We start from the raw sequence: 19,273 nt of genomic DNA on the forward strand, positions 1-19,273 counted from the left end.
TCTGTAAAATGAGGACACATAACAGCACCCACCTCATTGGACGGTTCTGATGAACCGATTCATGTAAAGGGCTTAGGTGTTTAGTCAGCACTCAGTAAATGTTGTCTACTGAAATGATTACTTTACAGTGTAGATAGCACTGCCGTACACACCATATCTGATTTAACTTGATTTGGTCATTTAGACTGAATAATAACTCCGTCATAAGGCAGATAGTATCAGGTCTCCCAAATTATCACAGCTAAATTTCACTTTAGAACATACAGTCCCATACCAACCAAACCCTTTTATCTATTCATATGAACTCCCTAAGGGGATAGAGAAAGTTTGAGGCAAAGAGGAGGAGGAAATGAATACCATTACAACTCTATTTTTGAGGCCCTGGCAAGTTATGGAGGTGAGGAGCAAGGAAGTGTGGCTTCGCAACATGTACATGATGAACACAGACACACAGACACAAAACATGTGGACACAAAGTGAAGCTGCCCCAGTGGTCAGGAGAGCCCAACAGGCAAGACTTGATCCCAATCTTCTGTCCATGAGCCCTTGGGCTTCTCTTGGTGGGAACCACTACGACAAAAACGATAACCCCAGGGGCCATGGGCCCAGCCTACGCTCCAGCCTTAGCTTCTAAAGCCAAGTCACTAAAAATCTCGGGGGATCAGGTCAGAGGCTCTAAAGTTGATGATTTCACTCAGTTTCAGGCTCAGCAGAGCACAGAATGGTATTTGTGTAGACGTCCACTCCTCCTTTGGAGAACCAGGTGACCCTTGCACTGTACCTCTGAGCCCTCTATCTGTTTATAATACTGTCTTCCCATTAGGCCATGTCTTACTAACTTGATTTCCAAGAATGTAGTAGGGAGTTTGGCACATGGTAGATGCTTAATAAATATCTGATAAATGTCTGACTAAATGGTTGGCACATTCTTGGGAATCCTGATGCCTTGGTGGGCACAGTGCTTGCTGCTGCCTCAGGCAGACGGAGTATGTTATTAGCAGCCACAGCACTCTGGTTTCTCTGCTATCTGAGGGTCATCCCAGAAGAATAGAAATCCAATAGGAGCCGACCCTGAAGTTCTCCGCCAGCACAGCTATTGTCTCACGTGGAAAAAATCCAGAAATCTTCAGGGCCACAGTCTGGAGAGGTTTCCCAAAGAGAACCATTGATCTACAGGTTGGGATACTGTTACAGGGCTCTCAGAACGAAGTCAATGCAATCAGGTCTCCCTTTGTGCTGCAAAGATACAATCTGGAAACACCTTGAGGGATTAGCAGTTATCATGAACAGAGAGCAGACGCCTCAGAGCAGACTTCTTCTGTTTCTCTCCACCAAGGCAATAGTTACTGTTCTCAAGTCAGGGACAGGACTGCATTTCTTGACCCATCTCTCTCTAGCAGGTAGGCTGGCAGCTCTCTAGCCTTAAGGGGACTCAGAGATGGACACACTCTGCCCCTCAGTGTCCCACTCAGCCTTCCAAGTCTCCTCTGCCCTGGTGGCCAAAGAATCAGAATTATGGGCAGAATTGGGAGCTGGCTGCAGCCCAGTGACTAAGGCAGCCCAAGGGAGATCCTCTGCCCTTCCTGTCATGAGGTATTCTTTAAGGCGGAATGTCTCCGTGACCCTCTGCAACCATAGGGCATCATCCATTCACAACGGCTCCTCAAAGATGCTGGTACCAGCAACATTAAATCTTTCTGAGAATCTGAGCAACAAGCATGTAGAGAAGGGAAATAGAAGCCACCACTCATCCAAGTCCAATCAAGGTAAGAGTTGGGGAGAAGATAAATATCTCCTGAAATTTCTGCCTGGAGAGATCATTTCCTAATCTTAAGATAAAATACCAAGATTTGGTCATTCTTGCAAAATAGTTGAAGGATTCGAAGACCTTCCTTAGAAGGCTCTTAGTTCTATTGTTTCTAACTCAGCTCAGATTCCATCTGTGTTGACTAAAGTGAGCTCTGGTCTGATGATTTGCTGTTTCATAGCTTCATTTCGGTTCTTAGAACTGGAGGATGAGGAGTGGGGTGAGGGTGATCCACACACCAGTCAAACCACAACTAGTGTAGAAGGTGACACAGGCGCTTCCATTCAACTGGTGTTTGAGTTTCTGGAAGCCCCCCAATTCTCTGAAAAACGACATCCTCATCTCTTCTCCAAAATGCACCAAGTACTTTCAAAATGGACATTTTCCTCTCAGGATGATGCTTAGAGTGGAGAAGAGAATTAAAATGAAAACTCAAAGCGTCAGGTTCTTCTCTTGCCAGACTTTTTTTCTGGCTTTCGGTGTTTCTTTTTAGAGCATGAGCACATCCAGGAAACCTCCCCTCAAAGTGCCCCCAGCACCGTTCTCCCTGCAGAGGCCAGTAAAGGGCTGGGTGAATGAAGCTGGTAGGGAGGGAGCTGGGGAGGGAGGAGGGCCATTCCTCCCTGAGGGGTGTGGTCTACCCGGCCCATCCTCTGGCTTCCTCCCAATAGCCCCACACTTTCTCCACCTCTCAGGGACTGGGTAAACAGTTTGGAATACGCTTTGCCATCCAAACCATCTCTTCATGCAGGCTGTGACATTTGCCAAACTTGGGTACTTCCCAGCAAGATCAGAAATTTGCCCCAACTCTATCAAACAACATCAAGAGCTATATATTGTGGCTGAGAGAGTGAGGAGGGAGGGAGAAGAGAGTCAAAGAAAAATCATAGGATGCTCCAAGTCCAGCAATAATTCTGCCTTGTAGGAATGAGGGGTGGGCTCCTCCACCATCATCTTTTAGAGTCTCAGAAGAGATTGTTCTGGCTTCTGAATTCCTCTTCTCCAACCCAACTTGCTTTGAGAACCAGTCCCCAGCAGATCTGGTCCACCTCATCCCTCTCTTCTCTGAACTGTTGTTCCCCAGTAGAGCTGGTACACTGAAATGAAGATCTGAACACCTGCGTTCTGACACCAGCCTCTTTAGCCTTAGGTATCAGCTAACTTCCTGGGCTCTGGTTCCTTACCTAAAATGAGGGGGTCAGACAAGATCAGGAAAGGGGAAAATGTTTTCTTTCACATGTCAACTCCAACCAGGAGGTGGCTTCCTGGAAAGCCAATGTGGAAAACTGTTCTGAGGGCCACATCTGAGATCAGCAAGGAAGAGAGATGTGATTGATTAGCAATGTCTGCCACTGGCAAAGAAACTGGTGTTGTGCAATATACACCAGGTATCTGCCAGCCTGGAATGTTTTGCTCTCAACTATCCTTCCAGGTCTAGCATTCAATGACTCATCACATATTCCCTCAAACGCTAACATCTTTATCACTCAGCACTTAATTATGTATCATTTGTGCTTTCCCCTCACTGCTTGATACCTATTCATCTTGCTTCCCTAATGGGACTGGGGATTCTTGGAGGGGGCGAGTCCTGGGACAGAACTGAATTCACAAAGTTGGTGCTCAAAAAGGTATCAATGTTTTGATGGACTGACTTATTGGAGGAGGCACTGATCCTTTTCAAGATGCTGGTAAATATGAGAGAGCTAGCAATTCTCTGAAACCACTGGGACTCAATCCCCTCCAATTGGTTGAAACACTATGATTTGGCTTCTACTTGGAGAGAGAAACAGGAAGAGGAAGAAGAGGAGGAAAATGTAGAAGAGGAGGAAGAGGAAGGGAGGGAGGAAGAGAGGGAGGAACGAAGGAGAAAAGAACATACTTCCTCTTGCTCCCCTATTCGGTAGGTTAAATAGAGACCATAAAACAAGGAGCAGACAGAAGGGACTGGTCTCATTCATACCTGAAGAGGTTCCCCTCTCCCCCCACCATGGTTTGGAAATGATCATAAGGCAATGCCTCATTGTAACATCCTTCATCACTGTACCAGGGCAATGCTATTGTCCTTACATAAACTGTATCAGATATGGGGAATTGCCACTCTTTTCCCTGTCCTCCCACTTTGTATCTATGTGGAGGCCAGAGATTAAAACAAACATAGCCATGGCATAAAATCCAGGCAGCCGGGTCCCTCAAAGCTAATTTTACCATTTAATATTTGCTTTGTACTAATTGAATTCTCTATTTCAATTGACTTCTAATCACAAAAGTGCAAGGATACACAGAGAATGCATTTCTATTTATTTCCATGCAGGGATGATATTAGTGCACTGCTGATATTAGTCACAAACACAGATATTTCAAATAGAACATACTCCCAAATCCTACTGAAACATTGTAGCTCAGGCCTTCAGGCAGCAAAAAGAAGGAAAGAAACAATTGTTATTGCATAATAGCCATTCTAATCTAGACCAAACAACACCAGAGAAAGAAAATTCTCAGCATTCCTTCACTTATTCAACTTCCATCTTTTTACATAAGTTGTAGAAATAAAACATTGTGAAATTTCACTAAGTCATTTGGAGATTAAAAAAAAAATCAAAACTCCAGTACATGTACAGAAATAGCAATCTGACTGCACAAATAAACGATAAATTTGCCTGACTGCGTTGAAATTCAATGCAATAAAAGAAAGGCCTTCAAAGAAGATAAGGTTTTACCGCATCAAAATGTTCTTGTGCAAAATGGATCATTCAAATCCCCAGGATGGCACTCGCCACTAATTAGTTCTGTTCGGTCTTTTGACATCAAGTTCAAGGAATCTGCTAAAAATTCCAATTTATGAAACGCAATTCCAGGCAACTGAAGGTGGGTATTCAGATTACATTAAGAAAACACGTTGTTGTCTACATCCCTGTGGCAATTTTCATTTCTCATACGTTACAGGGCAGCAACCGAAATGATTCAAGGGTAGAGGAGACTGGTTGGTGCAGAAAGGTTAAGTAACTAAAAATATATGTACAACGTTGCTTCCAGGGAAAGAGGAGGTGGTGGACAATGATAAATACAAGTTTCTGGAGAGTGTAGAGAAAAAGGGGAAGAGCTGATGGGGGTCTCAGGAAGGGGGTATTTTACCAAGACAAACATGATAAAAATAGCTAATTAAAGGGAAAGTCAGAGTTTCCTCACACCATGTACAACTGTGAAAAAAATCTCCACAGGAAATTTTGATTTTCAAGCCACATAAAAAATGGCATGGGGGAAGAGAAGAGAAGGAGGTTGTAAAATGCCTTGGGGTTAGAACAATTGTTTTTTTCTTATATTCATTTTTAGAACTGATGATTAAATAGAACAAATCTTTATAAGTTCTTATATTCATTTTTACGATTGGTGAATAAATTGAATAAATCTTTGTATAGTCATGTGCCACATAACAATGTTTCAGTCAACAATGGACTGCATAGACAATGGTGGTCCCATGAGATTAGTATCATATAGCCTAGGTATGTAGTAGGCTATACCATATAGATTTGTGTAAGTACACTCTATGATGTTCACACAATGACGAAATCGCCTAACGATGCATTTCTCAGAATGTATCCCCATTGTTAAGCAACGCATGACTGTACATTCTTACTTTCATTTGTAGGGATGATGAGTAAACTGAACAAACCTTTATAAGACACCTATGAGTAAAAAAAATAAAACAATTTACTGTATTCACAAAAGTTAAAACAAAATACATATACAGACACACACAATGACAATTTCAGAATTTAGGTTACCAAAACTTCACAGTTCCACTGATGAGAACCTGCCTATTTATTGTATTTTCCTGATTTCCTTCCAAAATGATGGTTTCTAATTTTAAAACACTTATAGATTTCTCACCAATGATCTTCAAATAAAAGGACATTAAAAAGGTAGAATCTTCTTTGCAAATCATATGAGAGCTTCCTTTTTTAAAAAAAGGAACATGATTTTCATGAAGTTCTGCTTACCTGGAAGACTCCACAAACCAGAAACTTCAAGAGTTCTTAATTTTTTCTCCAGTTCAGCCACTCGATTCCCTAGGATTCTGGAAAAGAAAATGACAGCAGATGGATTAATGAGCATCTCATCAGCTCTCAGGGCTGTGAGCAGGCTACTAGGGAAACACACTTGTGTCCTAAAAGAGAGAAAATGTTTTGAGATTTAAGATCTATGCTAAAAATGAAGTGTGTGTGTGTGTGTAAATAATATATATATATATATATATATATATATATATTCTATTGAAAATACATATGAAAAGGTAAAGTGAATGATTAAAAAAATACTAAAATGTTGCCCTCTCCCACAAAGGTGGTTCCCCTGGGAAGCTAAACAATTACTCCACCATTGCCCAAATGTCTTACAGAATTTCTATTTGGGAATTGCTCATTGCTAAAGATGACAATTAATTTTGAATAGCCTTAGTAGTATCACACCTTGATTCTTTGAGGACGGATCGGAGTTTTGGACACAACCAAGTCTAACAAATAAGATGAGTGAATATGCTTGGCAATGTTACTCTGAGTCAGTAAAATAACAAGATCTGCCTTCTCAGACCTAACCTGTGTGTTACTAACTGATGTCCATATCCTTGATATCTAGCATAATGCCTGGTGGATGGTAGGTGTTCAATAAACAGATTTGATTAAATAAATGCTTTCCTTTTTTCTATGGCTTGTGATTATCTACGGAGAGAATTAAAAAATACACATTTCAAAAGAACTTTCACTAATTGCAGAATCACTAGAATAATTATATTGCTTTCCAAGGTGACCATTCTGACTCACCATGACATGTAAGTTCTGGCACGCATATTGGAAAAGATTACACTGTTTACTCGGAAGCCAAACTTTGTCTATACGCGTGGAAAGACATAAATATGGGCAATATTTCCCCTCCTTTACTCTACATGAAATTAAATATAGTTGGGAAATGATTTGATAGTCATCTAAAACTTCAATCACTTTCCACTGGCCTGGAAATTGAAGAACCAGTCTTTATATTATTTGGGGGATTTTCTTGGCACTGCTGTGCTAAAATGATGTGGAAATCACCTTAACAGCAAAGTTTCAATTCCTTTCAGCAGGAGAAATCAGAACACCAGAATTGTTCTCCTACCTCGCTTTATATTCCAGAGATAGCTGCTCCCACCCACATACATACAGAGATATGAATATGTATTTATCTGCACATATATATATGGCTGTGGATTCCTCCTTATTTTACCTGAATTGACTTGCAGCATCTTAATTAATATTCCCTTTGAGTTCACAGAAAACTCTTTGACGTTACTATATGTGGTTTTCTTCATCTAGGTACTTAGAGCTTTTCTTTTCTTCTTTCCCTTAAGTCTTAAACTCTGCATAGTCTTTATTAATTACTTTCAATTTTCACTCCATTTGTTGGGTCTATTCTGCTGTCATGTCTCTGACCCTTCAATAAACACCATTATTCGGAATCTCGCTTTCAATATTTTGCTCAGACCTCCTGATCCGAGCTCCCTTTTCACCAGCTGATGGGTTTGAGATGCAATCACAGCGGTGTTTAAGTTGATGCCTGTTTCTTAATGAGATCAGATCATCTGTATGTGGCTGCCTCTTGGAAACAAAAGATAAGGCTTAACTCTTCTGTGGACGCTGAAGGAGGCCATCAGGGCACTGTTCAAAGGCGTGGTGAAGAGACGTTTGGTTGTATTTTTTCTGATGTTCCTGGACAACACATCCCTGTCTCCCAGAAACGGACTGAGGTGAATTTGCTGGTGTCCCCAGCACTCTACTTTGAGGGATCCTGCCTAAGTTGTCAGTGATGACCGTTTTCTTCTTTGGCCTGACACAGGCATCTGATGCAGGGATGAAGGTAGTAAAAGGGACCCAGTAGAAGTTGTAGTAGTAGGAATGACAGCAATAACACATCAATAACAACAGCACCACACTACTGTTAAGACAAACAGCATCTAAGCTTTCCTAAGTCCTGGGTATGAGTCGGAGCCCATGCTGAGTACATACCAAACTTGCATGATCTCACCTGACGTGATAAAATCTCTGCAGTATACACTGTATTATTATCCTCTGTTTACACATGTGGACCCTGAGGAACAGAGAGGTTAAGCAACTTGCCCAAGGACACACAGTTCATCTCAAAGCTGTGTCTTTTCTCAACCCCCAATGCTCTCACCCACCACCCTCTACTCTTTCCCTTAGTAAACAGAAGCATGGAGGTTAGTTTACTTGACCAAAACTGCACGCAGGACTCATCTAGTGATGAGTGTGAATTTGAACCTACACTTCAGTTTGCCTCTTAAGTGCACGTTCTTAACCAATATCCCATAATAACACTTTAAAACAAGCATTCTCATGCCTGGAGCAAGTACTCTTTAAAAACCGTTCATAATTGAAATATGGATGAAGCCACAGCTGACTTGCAAAATATAACCCAAGATGCTTCAAATGACAAAGAGTGACCTCCTGACTGGTTTCGCACTGAATGAATATGGCAGGTGGTTCAGTGAACGTGGCGTGATGCAGCCCAGGGAGAGAAGAGGGCTATTTGAGTCTTAACCGCTGGCAGTATTCATAGATGGAGACGGTAGTAGTAGGAACAGGGTCCGTTCAATTCAGTTTGACTAACTCAACAAATGATTATTGAGGCTGTAGGGGATAATGAAGAGAAGCAGGCCCTGTCCTTGTATTTCAGGGACTAAAAGTCTGGCGGGAGACGCAGACAGATGGGTATACACAGACACATACACACGTACAATGCCATTGGGAGGCTTTAATAGCAGTTGATATTTATTAATCACTTGTTCCACACCAGGCATTATTCTAAGCACTGCACAGATATTATTTCCCTTAGCCTCTTGCAACAACCAACGAGGCAGCTCTTATTATCCTAGTTTTATAGATGAGGGAAGTGAGTCTCAGAGAGGTCAGCTAACCTGCCCAGGGTGACACAGCTGGTGAGCAGAGGGGCCAGAATCAAAACCGGGCTCTGGAAACACACAAGACCTTCAGCAGAAGACGATAGAGCAGAAGTGAAGAGAAAATGGAAGATGGTTTCCAGGGACCCCAACGATGAATGATCTTGTTACCATGTTGAGAATGTTCAGACTTTTATACATTGAAGGGTTTGAAGCAGAGAAGCAGCATAGTGCCGTTTAGGAAACGCATCCTTGATGCATCTCAACTCTTGATGAGTTGAGAATGGACTGGAAGGAGTGTGAGTAGAAGCAGAAAGACCAGTTAGAAGGGTATCGTCCAGGTCAGTGATGTGGTGGCCAAACTCAGCCAGTGGGGTGTGGGGAAGCCAAGGGAATGGGCAATAAGAAGGAGATAGGCGAGGAGTTTGAGGTGCCTACAGGTATCCAGGTAGACAGCTGGACCCATGGGAGGAAGGAAAGATGTGGGAGTGCAGAGATGAGAGTGTGGGCTGGGGGGTGGGCCCACTCACCAACAGAGTGAGAGAAGTCAGAAGAACAGGGACTAGAGTCCCTCCTGTGTAAGGCAAGAAAGGACTGGAGAAGCACAGTTGGAGACAGAGGAAGAGAGCCAGGGCCATGTGAGGCCCGGAAGCCGAGGGGAGAGAGAGTTATGGGTGGGACTGCGTGGGCAGTATTGTCTTATTCTAGAAAGCAGTCACACAGAAGGAAAAAGGCTACTTAGAAGATGTGCCTGACCCTTGAGAGAGATGTTTCAGGACAGTGGAAGGGGTGAAATTCAGAATCCAAGTGACAGGGTTGAGAAAAGCAGACTACTAGAAAGTTGAGGCAGTGAACATAGATGACTCTTCAAGTAGTTCAGCAGGGAATCCAAGGAGACAGCGAGGGCAGTAGCTTGAGGCATAAACAGGCTTGAGAGAGGATTTTATTTTTGTTTTTTGTAGCATAGGGGAGATTTTAAAATAAAGTTTTTATTTAACTGTGGTTTGTCTTCAGATGGGGAGACTTCAGCATATGTCTACCTCGTAGTCTGGGAAAATCCTCAAGACAACAGGCTTCTAGACAGATTTTCAGTAGTAGTTTCTGACAATAATAACATCATAGGGGATCTGCAAAGATGGAACTAACTCAGGAACTGGCCACCACGGTGCCTCTGTCCTTGCTCTCGGGACAACCCAGGGAGGAGGAATCCCTGAGTGAGGGTCCTTGGGGAGAGCCTGATCCCAAAAAGGAAGAGGTGGCCGTGGCTCCACATGGACCTGGAGATAACCCTTGCTTCACCACAGTTGGCCTTCTTTTGAATCTCTACTTTGACCCATGACAGCTCAGGGTGCTACCAGGATCTTGAACTTCCAAGCTATTTACCATTGGCCAGGGAAGGAGAAGAGCAGCAGACAGTTTTAGGCATAACGGGAAGGAGAACAAAAGGCCAATAAGTCCTCATGTATTCACCACCGCCATCACTGCCCCACCACTGGCTAAGGGGGGCTTGTTGGGAAAAACTGGAGAACTAAATGTGGTATTCAGTGAAACAGTACTTTAACATCCGCCTCTTCTATTAACCCTTTGCCACCTGTTTATAAGACAAACGAACCTCATCCCTTCTTTAGCAATACCAGACAACTGCCAACTCTCTGGCAACAAGTACCTCAAGCAAAATGCCTATTAATTGAACATCCTCTCAAAATGTAAAGTCCTAGGTTTATTCATCAGTTCTTCAAGATGGCTCCCATTGGGCCTTCTCAAAGGGGAGTAACTGCTAGGCAGTGGAAAACCAGCAGGGGGAGCACATGCTTACAGAACAGAATACCTTTATTCCTACTTGCAATGCTCCACCCAAACAAAGCTATTCTATTATTTTAGATACAAAAGCTAGATTATGGGGGATAACAGCAAGCAGACCAACTTTACATTCTATTCTTAGATCCCACTCCATGGGTTGTATAATTAGTTTCTTAACATGCCCCCAAATAAAACATTTATTGAAAGTATGAAACTTAAAACCTTCTAAGTATTAAAAATGGCACATTAGGTACTTTATGTACTGATATGAAGCAATCTTCAAGATCTATTATTGTGAGGGGAAGAAAGCAAGGTGCAGAACAATGAAAAAAACTATTTTTTTTGGTGAATACTAGCTACTATTTGTAAAAAAAAGAACAAGAGAAAAGAATATCTATATGTGTATCTATGGAAATGTACTATGCATTTGCTTATATATGCATCCTTGGGAAGGTTACATAAGAAATGAGGAATGGTGGTTTATTCTAGGACAGGGAATTGGGTGGCTGAGAGATAATTGGAGATATATTGTTGTTTAATCTTTTAAAATTTGAACCATGACATGGTTCAAAATTATTAAATAACAGTTAAAAATGGAAAGGTGCATCAAAACAAAAATAAACCAGGCAAAATGAAAATGTTTTTCTCAATAGACGATGAGCAGAGCCCACGGAACCTGGGGATGTGTGTGGTTGCAGTGGGGTATGATAAGAACAAGGTAAAAAATCAGTCTGTCACAAGAGGTGCGAGTGTCAGGCCGACAGCTTGGGGATACTGAGTTTGGCAGGCAGTGGGCTCAGCCCGGCCTGTGATGGCCTGTGACATGATCAGAACTGTAGCTGGCAGGTGGATGTGACAGTGCCTGGGGAGGTCTGGGCAGGAGGATGGGGGGTAGTGGGATCTGAGGATGGAGGATTGACGGGAGGTCTGGTGGGAAGAAAGTAGATGGGGCAGGTAGCAGATGTACACTGAGGGCCCATGGGAAGCACTCAGGAAATATACACTGAATAAATGAGTGCATGAAAACCATAAAGCTTAATGACCATTGGGATGTGAGTATTAAGGGAACAGGAACAAAGGGTTAGAAGATTCAATCACCCATTCACCAAATAATCATGAGCGCCCACCGTGGGCCCAGCACTGTCCTACACACTGAGAGAGAACAGTGACCAGAATGTACAAGCATTCTGGCCCGAGGAAGAGCTTCAACCCAAGTAACATGGAGGTTTGCTGAACCTGAGTATTAAGACGGTGGGCAGAGCCCATTAAATATTCTTCAAATCATGCTTTTAATGGCTGCATAATAGTCTACCTTACAGATTTACTATAATCTTAACCATTCTCCAACTTAAAAACATTTGGGTTGTTTCCATTTTTTTCACTCTTATAAACGAATCCACAATGAACCATCACCTTACGTATAAATTAGGACATCATTCTGATTTTTTTCATTAGGATAAATTCCTAGAAGCAGACCACCTGGGTCAAAGGGCACAAGCATTTTAAAGTGTCTTAAAATGTACTAAGGAATGGATGGTCCAGACTCTAGACTTGCTGAATTTGAGGGGCTAAAGGGATATCAGGGGAAACTGTCGACCTAGCAGTTAGAAATGTGGATCTTGCTCTTGATGGCGAGCTGGAGACAAGAGTTCTGAGAAGAGTCTGCAGAGAAGGAGAGGCAAAGACAGAGGGGAATGAGGTCCCCCCGTGGGGTAAGAAGAGCAAAGAACAAAGAGAAGATGGCGGGGCTGGGGCGGAAGGGATGGGGGAAAAGGGAATAAGACAGTGGAGAAAGTCGGAAGAATCCAGGAAGACGGGTTTCAAGACGGGAATCGAGATGTAGAGAAATTATAAATGAAGGAGACTCAGAAAGTAGGGTTTGGGGGTACTGGTGACCTTTGAAGGAAGACTGCCATGGAAAATTCGGGAAGAGGTCTTGGGAAGTATCAAAGCCAACATGATCTTTCTTTCCTGTGCATGGCATGATCAGGGGCTTGCTAAAATCCAGAATCCAGACATTCCCTCCTAAAACACTCCCCTGAATCTGCATTTCTCAACAAGCGCCCCATGCACGTAATTCTGACCTAGGTGCTCCCCAGAAAACGCTTTGAGGGGGTGTCTGTTGAAGAAGTGGAGGTGGCCTCCTGTTTACAAAGCTTCAAGGTGAGTGGAATTCACGGGAAGCTGCAGAATTGAGGAAAGACTTTGGTGGTTCAGGAAGATCTGTGAGGCAGCAGCCAGAGGAGGGGCAGAAGTTGAAATAGGAAGCCCTAGGGGAGCCAGGCCCCAGAAGAGGGAGGATGGTGTGGGCCGACTGGACGGTGGGCCGGAGTGTTTCTCAGAGACAGGAGGGAGACAGAGGGTGGAAGACACTGGTTTCAGGGGAGCAGCAAGTCTTGGGGCTCCTGACGAGTAGCTTCTGTTTTCTCAGTAAAAGAGGAGTTGGGGTCACCTGCTGAGAACAGACAGGGTTTAGAAGACCTGAGAAGGTTTGAAAGAGCACTGATGGGTGGTCTATAGGAGTCGGGGAGGACAAAGAAGGCTCATGGGGAACACTGCTGGCTGCAGGGATTCTGCCTGAATAACAGAGACGTCATACCTATTCTGGGGAGATTCCATTTCTTCTCCCTCCCCTGAGAAGTATCTGCATTTCAGCATCTGGCTGTTTCATTCCTTGGTTAAGATTTCTTTTAAAAGCATTTTTAAAACTTCTTCTGTCAATAAATTACCCCTGTCATCCCTCCAAGATTGCCCAGACGCCCTCCACTGCTCTCTGCCTTCTTTTATATATATCTTAATCTCCTGCTCGATCTTCCCTTTACTCTGGGCTTCTCTTTTTTCTATTTTGTTTTTACAATACTCTCAATCACTTTCCAGTTGCCTCTCCCTGTGCCCCCGCCTCGCCAGGCCCCCGAGCCCTCCCCTTCTTGCTGGAAGCCCAGCATTTTGGCACCTGCTCACTTTTTCCACACTTTCATTTTGGTTCCGGGTGTAGGTCTTATAAGCAGGACCAGCTATATCATTTGCAAGGCCCCCTTGTTAAAAAATAATTAATTTCAAGATGGCAATAACAGAGCATTAGACCAAATGCAGGGCCCTTCCAAGCACAGGGCCCTATGCAACTGTGTGGGTCACTTGCCCTTGAAGCCAGTTCCGATTGCAATGTTTGTTGCTTTAATTTATTGTTTATTCACCATTCTCTGAACACTTTCAATTTTGTTTTTGTCATTTCTGCTACTTTAACTGGCTTAGTTTTGCCCAACATAGTCAATATGTTTATAAAAACCAAATAAGAATTCTGTTTTAAGTGTTGTTCCTTTCCACCACCTTTTTTTGCTGATCTAGAGGACAGGATCTAGAAGACAGGACACTCTCTCCAGGCCCAGCTGCCTGTGGAAGCTGATACTTGGGTGTTCCTGCCATTCAGAGCCCCTCAAAATCATGCTGTCGGTTAAAATGGCACTGAGGAGGTGCCTCCGCTAAGGGAGACCTAGAGGAGAGGTAGGTTAAGTTACCCAGGCAATGACACTATCAAAATCGCCCATGTCCTGTGCATTACTCAGTGAGTGGCTCAGATAAGCATTCAACAGCAATGTCTGGTATTACTTCCCTGCTTGGCTCCGGCTGATAGCCAAGATGCTAACATAAGGCAGAAGCACAGTTCTGGTTTGATAAGTTTCCTTCCAAATTTGAGGGCTCTTATCTCCTTTCCTTAAGGCCTCTAGTCCCACCCATTTCCACCCACTGCTGGTGGCCTCGGACCCACTTCTCTCCCGCCTACCCCCTGACCCAAAGGTCCAGCCACCTACTTGTTGGTCTGCCTCTGGTGCTGGAGGACCATGTTTTTCTCGTGGATCGTCTCCAACAGGGCTGTTGCCAGAGATTTCAGATCAGAAACGGACTGTGGAGTAGCTGGGAGGCTGCATCCGTGATCCTCAGATAACAGATCCTGAACTAGGTAGGATATAAAATTACAGCTCAGTCTTGCATCCTTCTGGAACATTGGAATGCAAACCCACGTCAGTTCTTCCTGGATAATGATAGGTTCCCAGCTTCTAAATGTTAACTATGTTGTATTGAAGAGTTCAGTTCCAGCGTCAAAAGTAAAACAAAATAAAACTCAGTGTGAGGGTTAAACAGAAAGGAGGAAGTCCTCATGGACTTTTATCAACAATTTCTTAAAAGGATAATAATCTTTTGCATTTGTCCAGTATTTTACACCTTCATACTGGCTAACTCATTTGAGATTGAAAGTTTTTTTTTAAAAACCCACCTGGGAAATAGTATTTATTCCCATTTCATGGACAGAAAAGCAAGGTGCAGATAGATTAAAAATATTGGCTACAGGTCACACACCCATGCAAGTGACAATGACTCTAGCCCTGAGGTCCCTGCTTTATATCAGAGTTTCCCACAGTGTGGTACCCTCAGTGGACGGCAAGATAATTTAGGAGATAATAAAACTATGAAATATTTTTGCATATGCACATTTTCAGAAAGGATAGATAAACTAAGAGGTAACACGGAAAGACAACAACCACTTGTACTCCTACCAGACAGAAGAAAAGAAATAGTATAAATCTCTCACTATATATCTTTGAACGCCATTTCCTATACACCTATGTAGATATACAAATTCATACGTTATTCTTTAAAACTGGGAAAAAGCCGTGATTTTTTTTCACTTAACCCTTTTTCTCATCATGAATATCTCCTAAAACATACAATGTAATTGCTGCTTCATAGTCCAGGTGTAGACAGAGAACAAATTATTTAATCATTGCTGGACGTTCATGTTGTTTCCAATGTGTTTTATTATAATTAATGTAGGAAGAACTTTCTTGAAGCAAAATATTTGCAAATGTCTGTAATTGTTTTTTGCTGGTTCAAAGGAGATCAGTTTAAGGCTTTTCATAATAGGTTGCCAAATGGTAATCTAGAAAGGCTGTGCCAGGTTTACTGTTCTGCTACGGTGGTTGAGTGTGGCTGGCACTCCCCATGTCAGTGATAACACTGGGTCTCAACATTCAAAGATGTTGGGCTACCAAGGATATCTAGAGCTAAATTTAGATGGGTGACTTCACATTTTTATAGAGTATTGTAGTTTTCTTTTTAAAAACAATTCAAGGGGGCCGGCCCCGTGGCTTAGCGGTAAAGTGCGCGCGCTCCGCTGCTGGCGGCCCGGGTTCGGATCCCGGGCACGCACCGACACACCGCTTCTCTAGCCATGCTGAGGCTGCGTCCCACATGCAGCAACTAGAAGGATGCGCAACTATGACATACAACTATCTACTGGGGCTTTGGGGGAAAAATAAATAAATAAAATTATTAAAGAAAAAAAAAACGATTCTAGGATGTCCTTTTCTAGTTGAGTGGAAAAAAGAAGTTGCTTGGAAAAGTGCCTTGGTTATTAGGTAGGCTGAAGATTTAGCACTTTTTTTTTAAGCCACTCTAGCTCTGATTAAGACTGCCACCTGATCGTTGCTGGTCTGCACTGCCAACAGCCCAAAAGTGCGCCAACCGAGCATGTTCAACTTGAGGCTTACATTTGGAACTGAATTCCCAAATATTAAGTGTCAGAAGCAAGCTCTTTGCGATTTATCCCCTGGTCTGTTCCTGGAAGATCATTATTTTTCATTGCAATCGACAAGGAGGAGGAATAAAATTGCAATCAATAAAAGGTTCTTTGAAAAAGGCACATGTTCCATGATAAAATGATTTCAGCAGCTATAAGACTTTTCTATTCCGGTCATGGAGGCCAGGAAAAGGAGAAAGTCGACGAGCTTGAAACACATACTTGGAGATGCCAAACTGGTAATTAGAGAAGGGAAAACATTCTTGAAAGGAGTGCATGTATATGGGAATATCCGCAAACAGGGTCCAGTCATTAGTAAAATCTCTAAGGCAGCAGTTCTCAAAGCAGGGTCCCCAAACCAGCATCAGTGTCACCTGGGACCCTTTTAGAAACGCATGCTGTCTGCTCCCACCCCAGACCTACTGAATCAGAAACTCTGGGTGGGGTCCAGAGATCTGTATTTTAACAAGCCCTCCCCTCCAGGCAATTCGGATACAGGCAGAAGTCTGGGAACCACGTTCTAAGGATCACCTCGGTTCCCAATCCACAAACAAGCAGGTTGGATGGATGTGGGCTCTCAGTTCTAGCATTCTACGCTCATAAGTGGTCCCTCCTGGAGAACCGACCCTACCTTGCTTTGCAGATAGGACTCCAGTCAGAGCACTGCTGCTGGATTTACCCTGGCCTTTTGAGTTTTTCCGTCTCTCCAGAGCATTCTAAAGCAGCATTGGGAGAAAATAAAAACCTCTGTCAGAAAAGCCAATAATAGAAAAATACCTAGTTACAGTAGAGGCATCCTCCCATCCAGCACACAAGAACCCCTTGCAAACTCCAAATACTGACCCAACTTTTAGCATTCTGAGTCCCTGCCAAAGAGTTATGATTTTTATGGACCTGGTAAAGAGTTTTCTAAAAAGTTGGTGCCCGGCAGAATGACAGCAATCGCAGTCTCCTATATATAAAAGGCACTCAATTCATATTCGTTAAATTAAATCAAATCCGAAGCAAGAATTCAGTCTCATGTGTAAAGTCACTAGTACGGAAAACTCTTTCAAGCAGACAGGAGATGGAGAATAGGTTTACTTTTATGTACCAATGCCAAAAGAGCCTTCGTGATTTTTGGAAGGATTCTACGGCTGAACAGGAAAATAAGGCATGATCCATTAGTGATATCTGCCATGGACACAAGTTTCAGGAAGTGCAAATGTGCCACCTAAGTGTCATTTCTCAAACAGACCCTTACATTAACATTGCTACGTACTACGAAGCTGGTGCTTGGCACGTGGAAGAAGTGAATGTGTTGTTAAATGAATGCATACGCACATTTTTAAAAATTATGTATTAATTATACAACTTTAAAAGCTGTATTCTTCTTTGGCTGCATGTGTATACATAGACGGGTGTACACTAACGTGTGGCCCCCACAGAATGGGGAGGAAGAACAGCACAGAGACTTCCAAGCAAAAAGCCGACAGTCAAAATCCAGGAAAACGAGAAGGTTCTCCAAGCATCTAGACTGCTGTACAACTCCACCCCCAGGAAGAGAAATCAATCTATTTTCAAAGCAGAGAAACCCAGGAGACTTTTCTAATTATAACACTTACAACTGACATCTGCAGAAATAGATATTATCAAACTAATGGTGCTGGAATTAGACAAAATAACAGTGGGGAGAACTTGTCCTTTCCATGTGACGTGAACATGCTCGTTCAGATTGTGATTTCTCAATTTCCCAATCTTTGTTTCTTCGCCGCTCAGAAACCATTTTCTTAGGGATGATTACGAGACAAACAGCATGGGATGGCAGAACATTTCACAGAAAAGCTGGATAAGAAACCTAATTTCATAGGGACCGAGGTTGTATGGTGACCACGTCCAGATTCTAGTGGCTTCAGTGTGCCCTGTCCAGATAACAGCCACAGCAGGAGCTCTTGCAAAAGCTGTTTTGCTTTTGTTTGTTGTTTTGGGGTGAATTCTTACCAGTTATCTCAGTTAAAGCTCTTATTGGACTCTATCTGGGAGGGCAAGCAAGCACTAAAATCTCTTTGGCACATAAAAGAGAATTAAAATAGAATGACATTTAGAAGAACAGTAGCGAACCATCACCGTTGTCCCCATGATTTTCTACCTTATATTTGGCAATGTTAGATTTCAAGAGGTTGACCTCTTCGTGAAGTTGCTTTAATCTCTCTTGAAGGTACCTGGAAAAGAATACATGCAACTAGAAAGTGTGTCTGCAAAATAAAAAACATACACTCTAGTAGGTGAGGAAAAAAACCAAAACTACATGGCTAAAGAGCTGTCTTTACGCAGAATGCCTTCTCGGCACCAGGCAGAGGAGGAGAAAAGTGCATCTCAGCGACCTCTTCTAAATGGATACGATCAAGGTCAAATATGCCCAAATTACAGAAACCCCACTTTAGAACAGCCCTCTGCAGAGATCTCCCTAAGGAATATCAACACAGTTTTCACATAATTCTCATTAAGATGATTCCACTGGGGAAGGAAGGCAGGAAGAAGCAACACCAGACATAACATTGAGTTAGACACATACACTGAAATTTGCCTCGGGGAAAAGAAACAGCTAAGGGAATTTCTCAATTTATTTTCTTATTCTTTTCTCTCTCCTTGAGAGCAATAACAAGCCGCTTTCGCTGGTTCCATACCCTTCTCGCCCAGCTGGGGAGGGTAGGGGGAAAGGGAGAAAGGGGAACATGTATAGGTGTGTAGGCGTGTAGTGTTTCTTTTCTGACTTACAACTAATGCGTGATGTTAATATCATCATCTGGGGGTTGTGACTTTTCTTTCATTGTAAGGCAATTTTCTCAAATGTAAATAGGGCTGCAAATAACTCCCAGCCTGCAGGCCGGTGGAGAGCCAGCATTCCACCCCCGGCCCCGGGTCTGGCCACTTGCCTGTTCTCCATACACAGGGCGTCCACGTCAATGATGCGGTTCTCGTGCCCACCCAGGATGTGGTTTAGCTCCTGGTTGAGCCTCTCCACTTTGTCCTGGTAGGAAGACCGCTCTTCTTTAACATCCTGAAGCTCATCCACAGAGGCCTGCAGGTCATGCTCCAGAGACTCAATCTGAAACCAAAGGAAGTGCCCTTACTCAAGATGTTCTTCAGACCTTGGTTTTATGGC

The 19,273-nt window shown here is 43.0% G+C and overlaps 1 protein-coding gene across 1 annotated transcript in view; it reads right to left on the reverse strand.

Moving 5' to 3' along the window:
• Positions 1-19,273, reverse strand: part of CCDC149 (coiled-coil domain containing 149) — a 95,212-nt gene that overhangs the window by 11,872 nt on the left and 64,067 nt on the right. The window contains exons 6-10 of the mRNA XM_058546821.1: positions 19,044-19,216; positions 18,257-18,329; positions 16,760-16,844; positions 14,363-14,507; positions 5,806-5,882 (exon numbers count right to left, since the gene is read on the reverse strand). Of these exons, the coding sequence (XP_058402804.1) occupies positions 5,806-5,882; positions 14,363-14,507; positions 16,760-16,844; positions 18,257-18,329; positions 19,044-19,216 (553 nt within the window). The remainder of the gene's footprint in view (positions 1-5,805; positions 5,883-14,362; positions 14,508-16,759; positions 16,845-18,256; positions 18,330-19,043; positions 19,217-19,273) is intronic.

This window comes from Diceros bicornis, chromosome 8 (assembly GCF_020826845.1).
Source record: "Diceros bicornis minor isolate mBicDic1 chromosome 8, mDicBic1.mat.cur, whole genome shotgun sequence".
In the NCBI taxonomy this organism is placed as follows: Eukaryota; Metazoa; Chordata; class Mammalia; order Perissodactyla; family Rhinocerotidae; genus Diceros; species Diceros bicornis.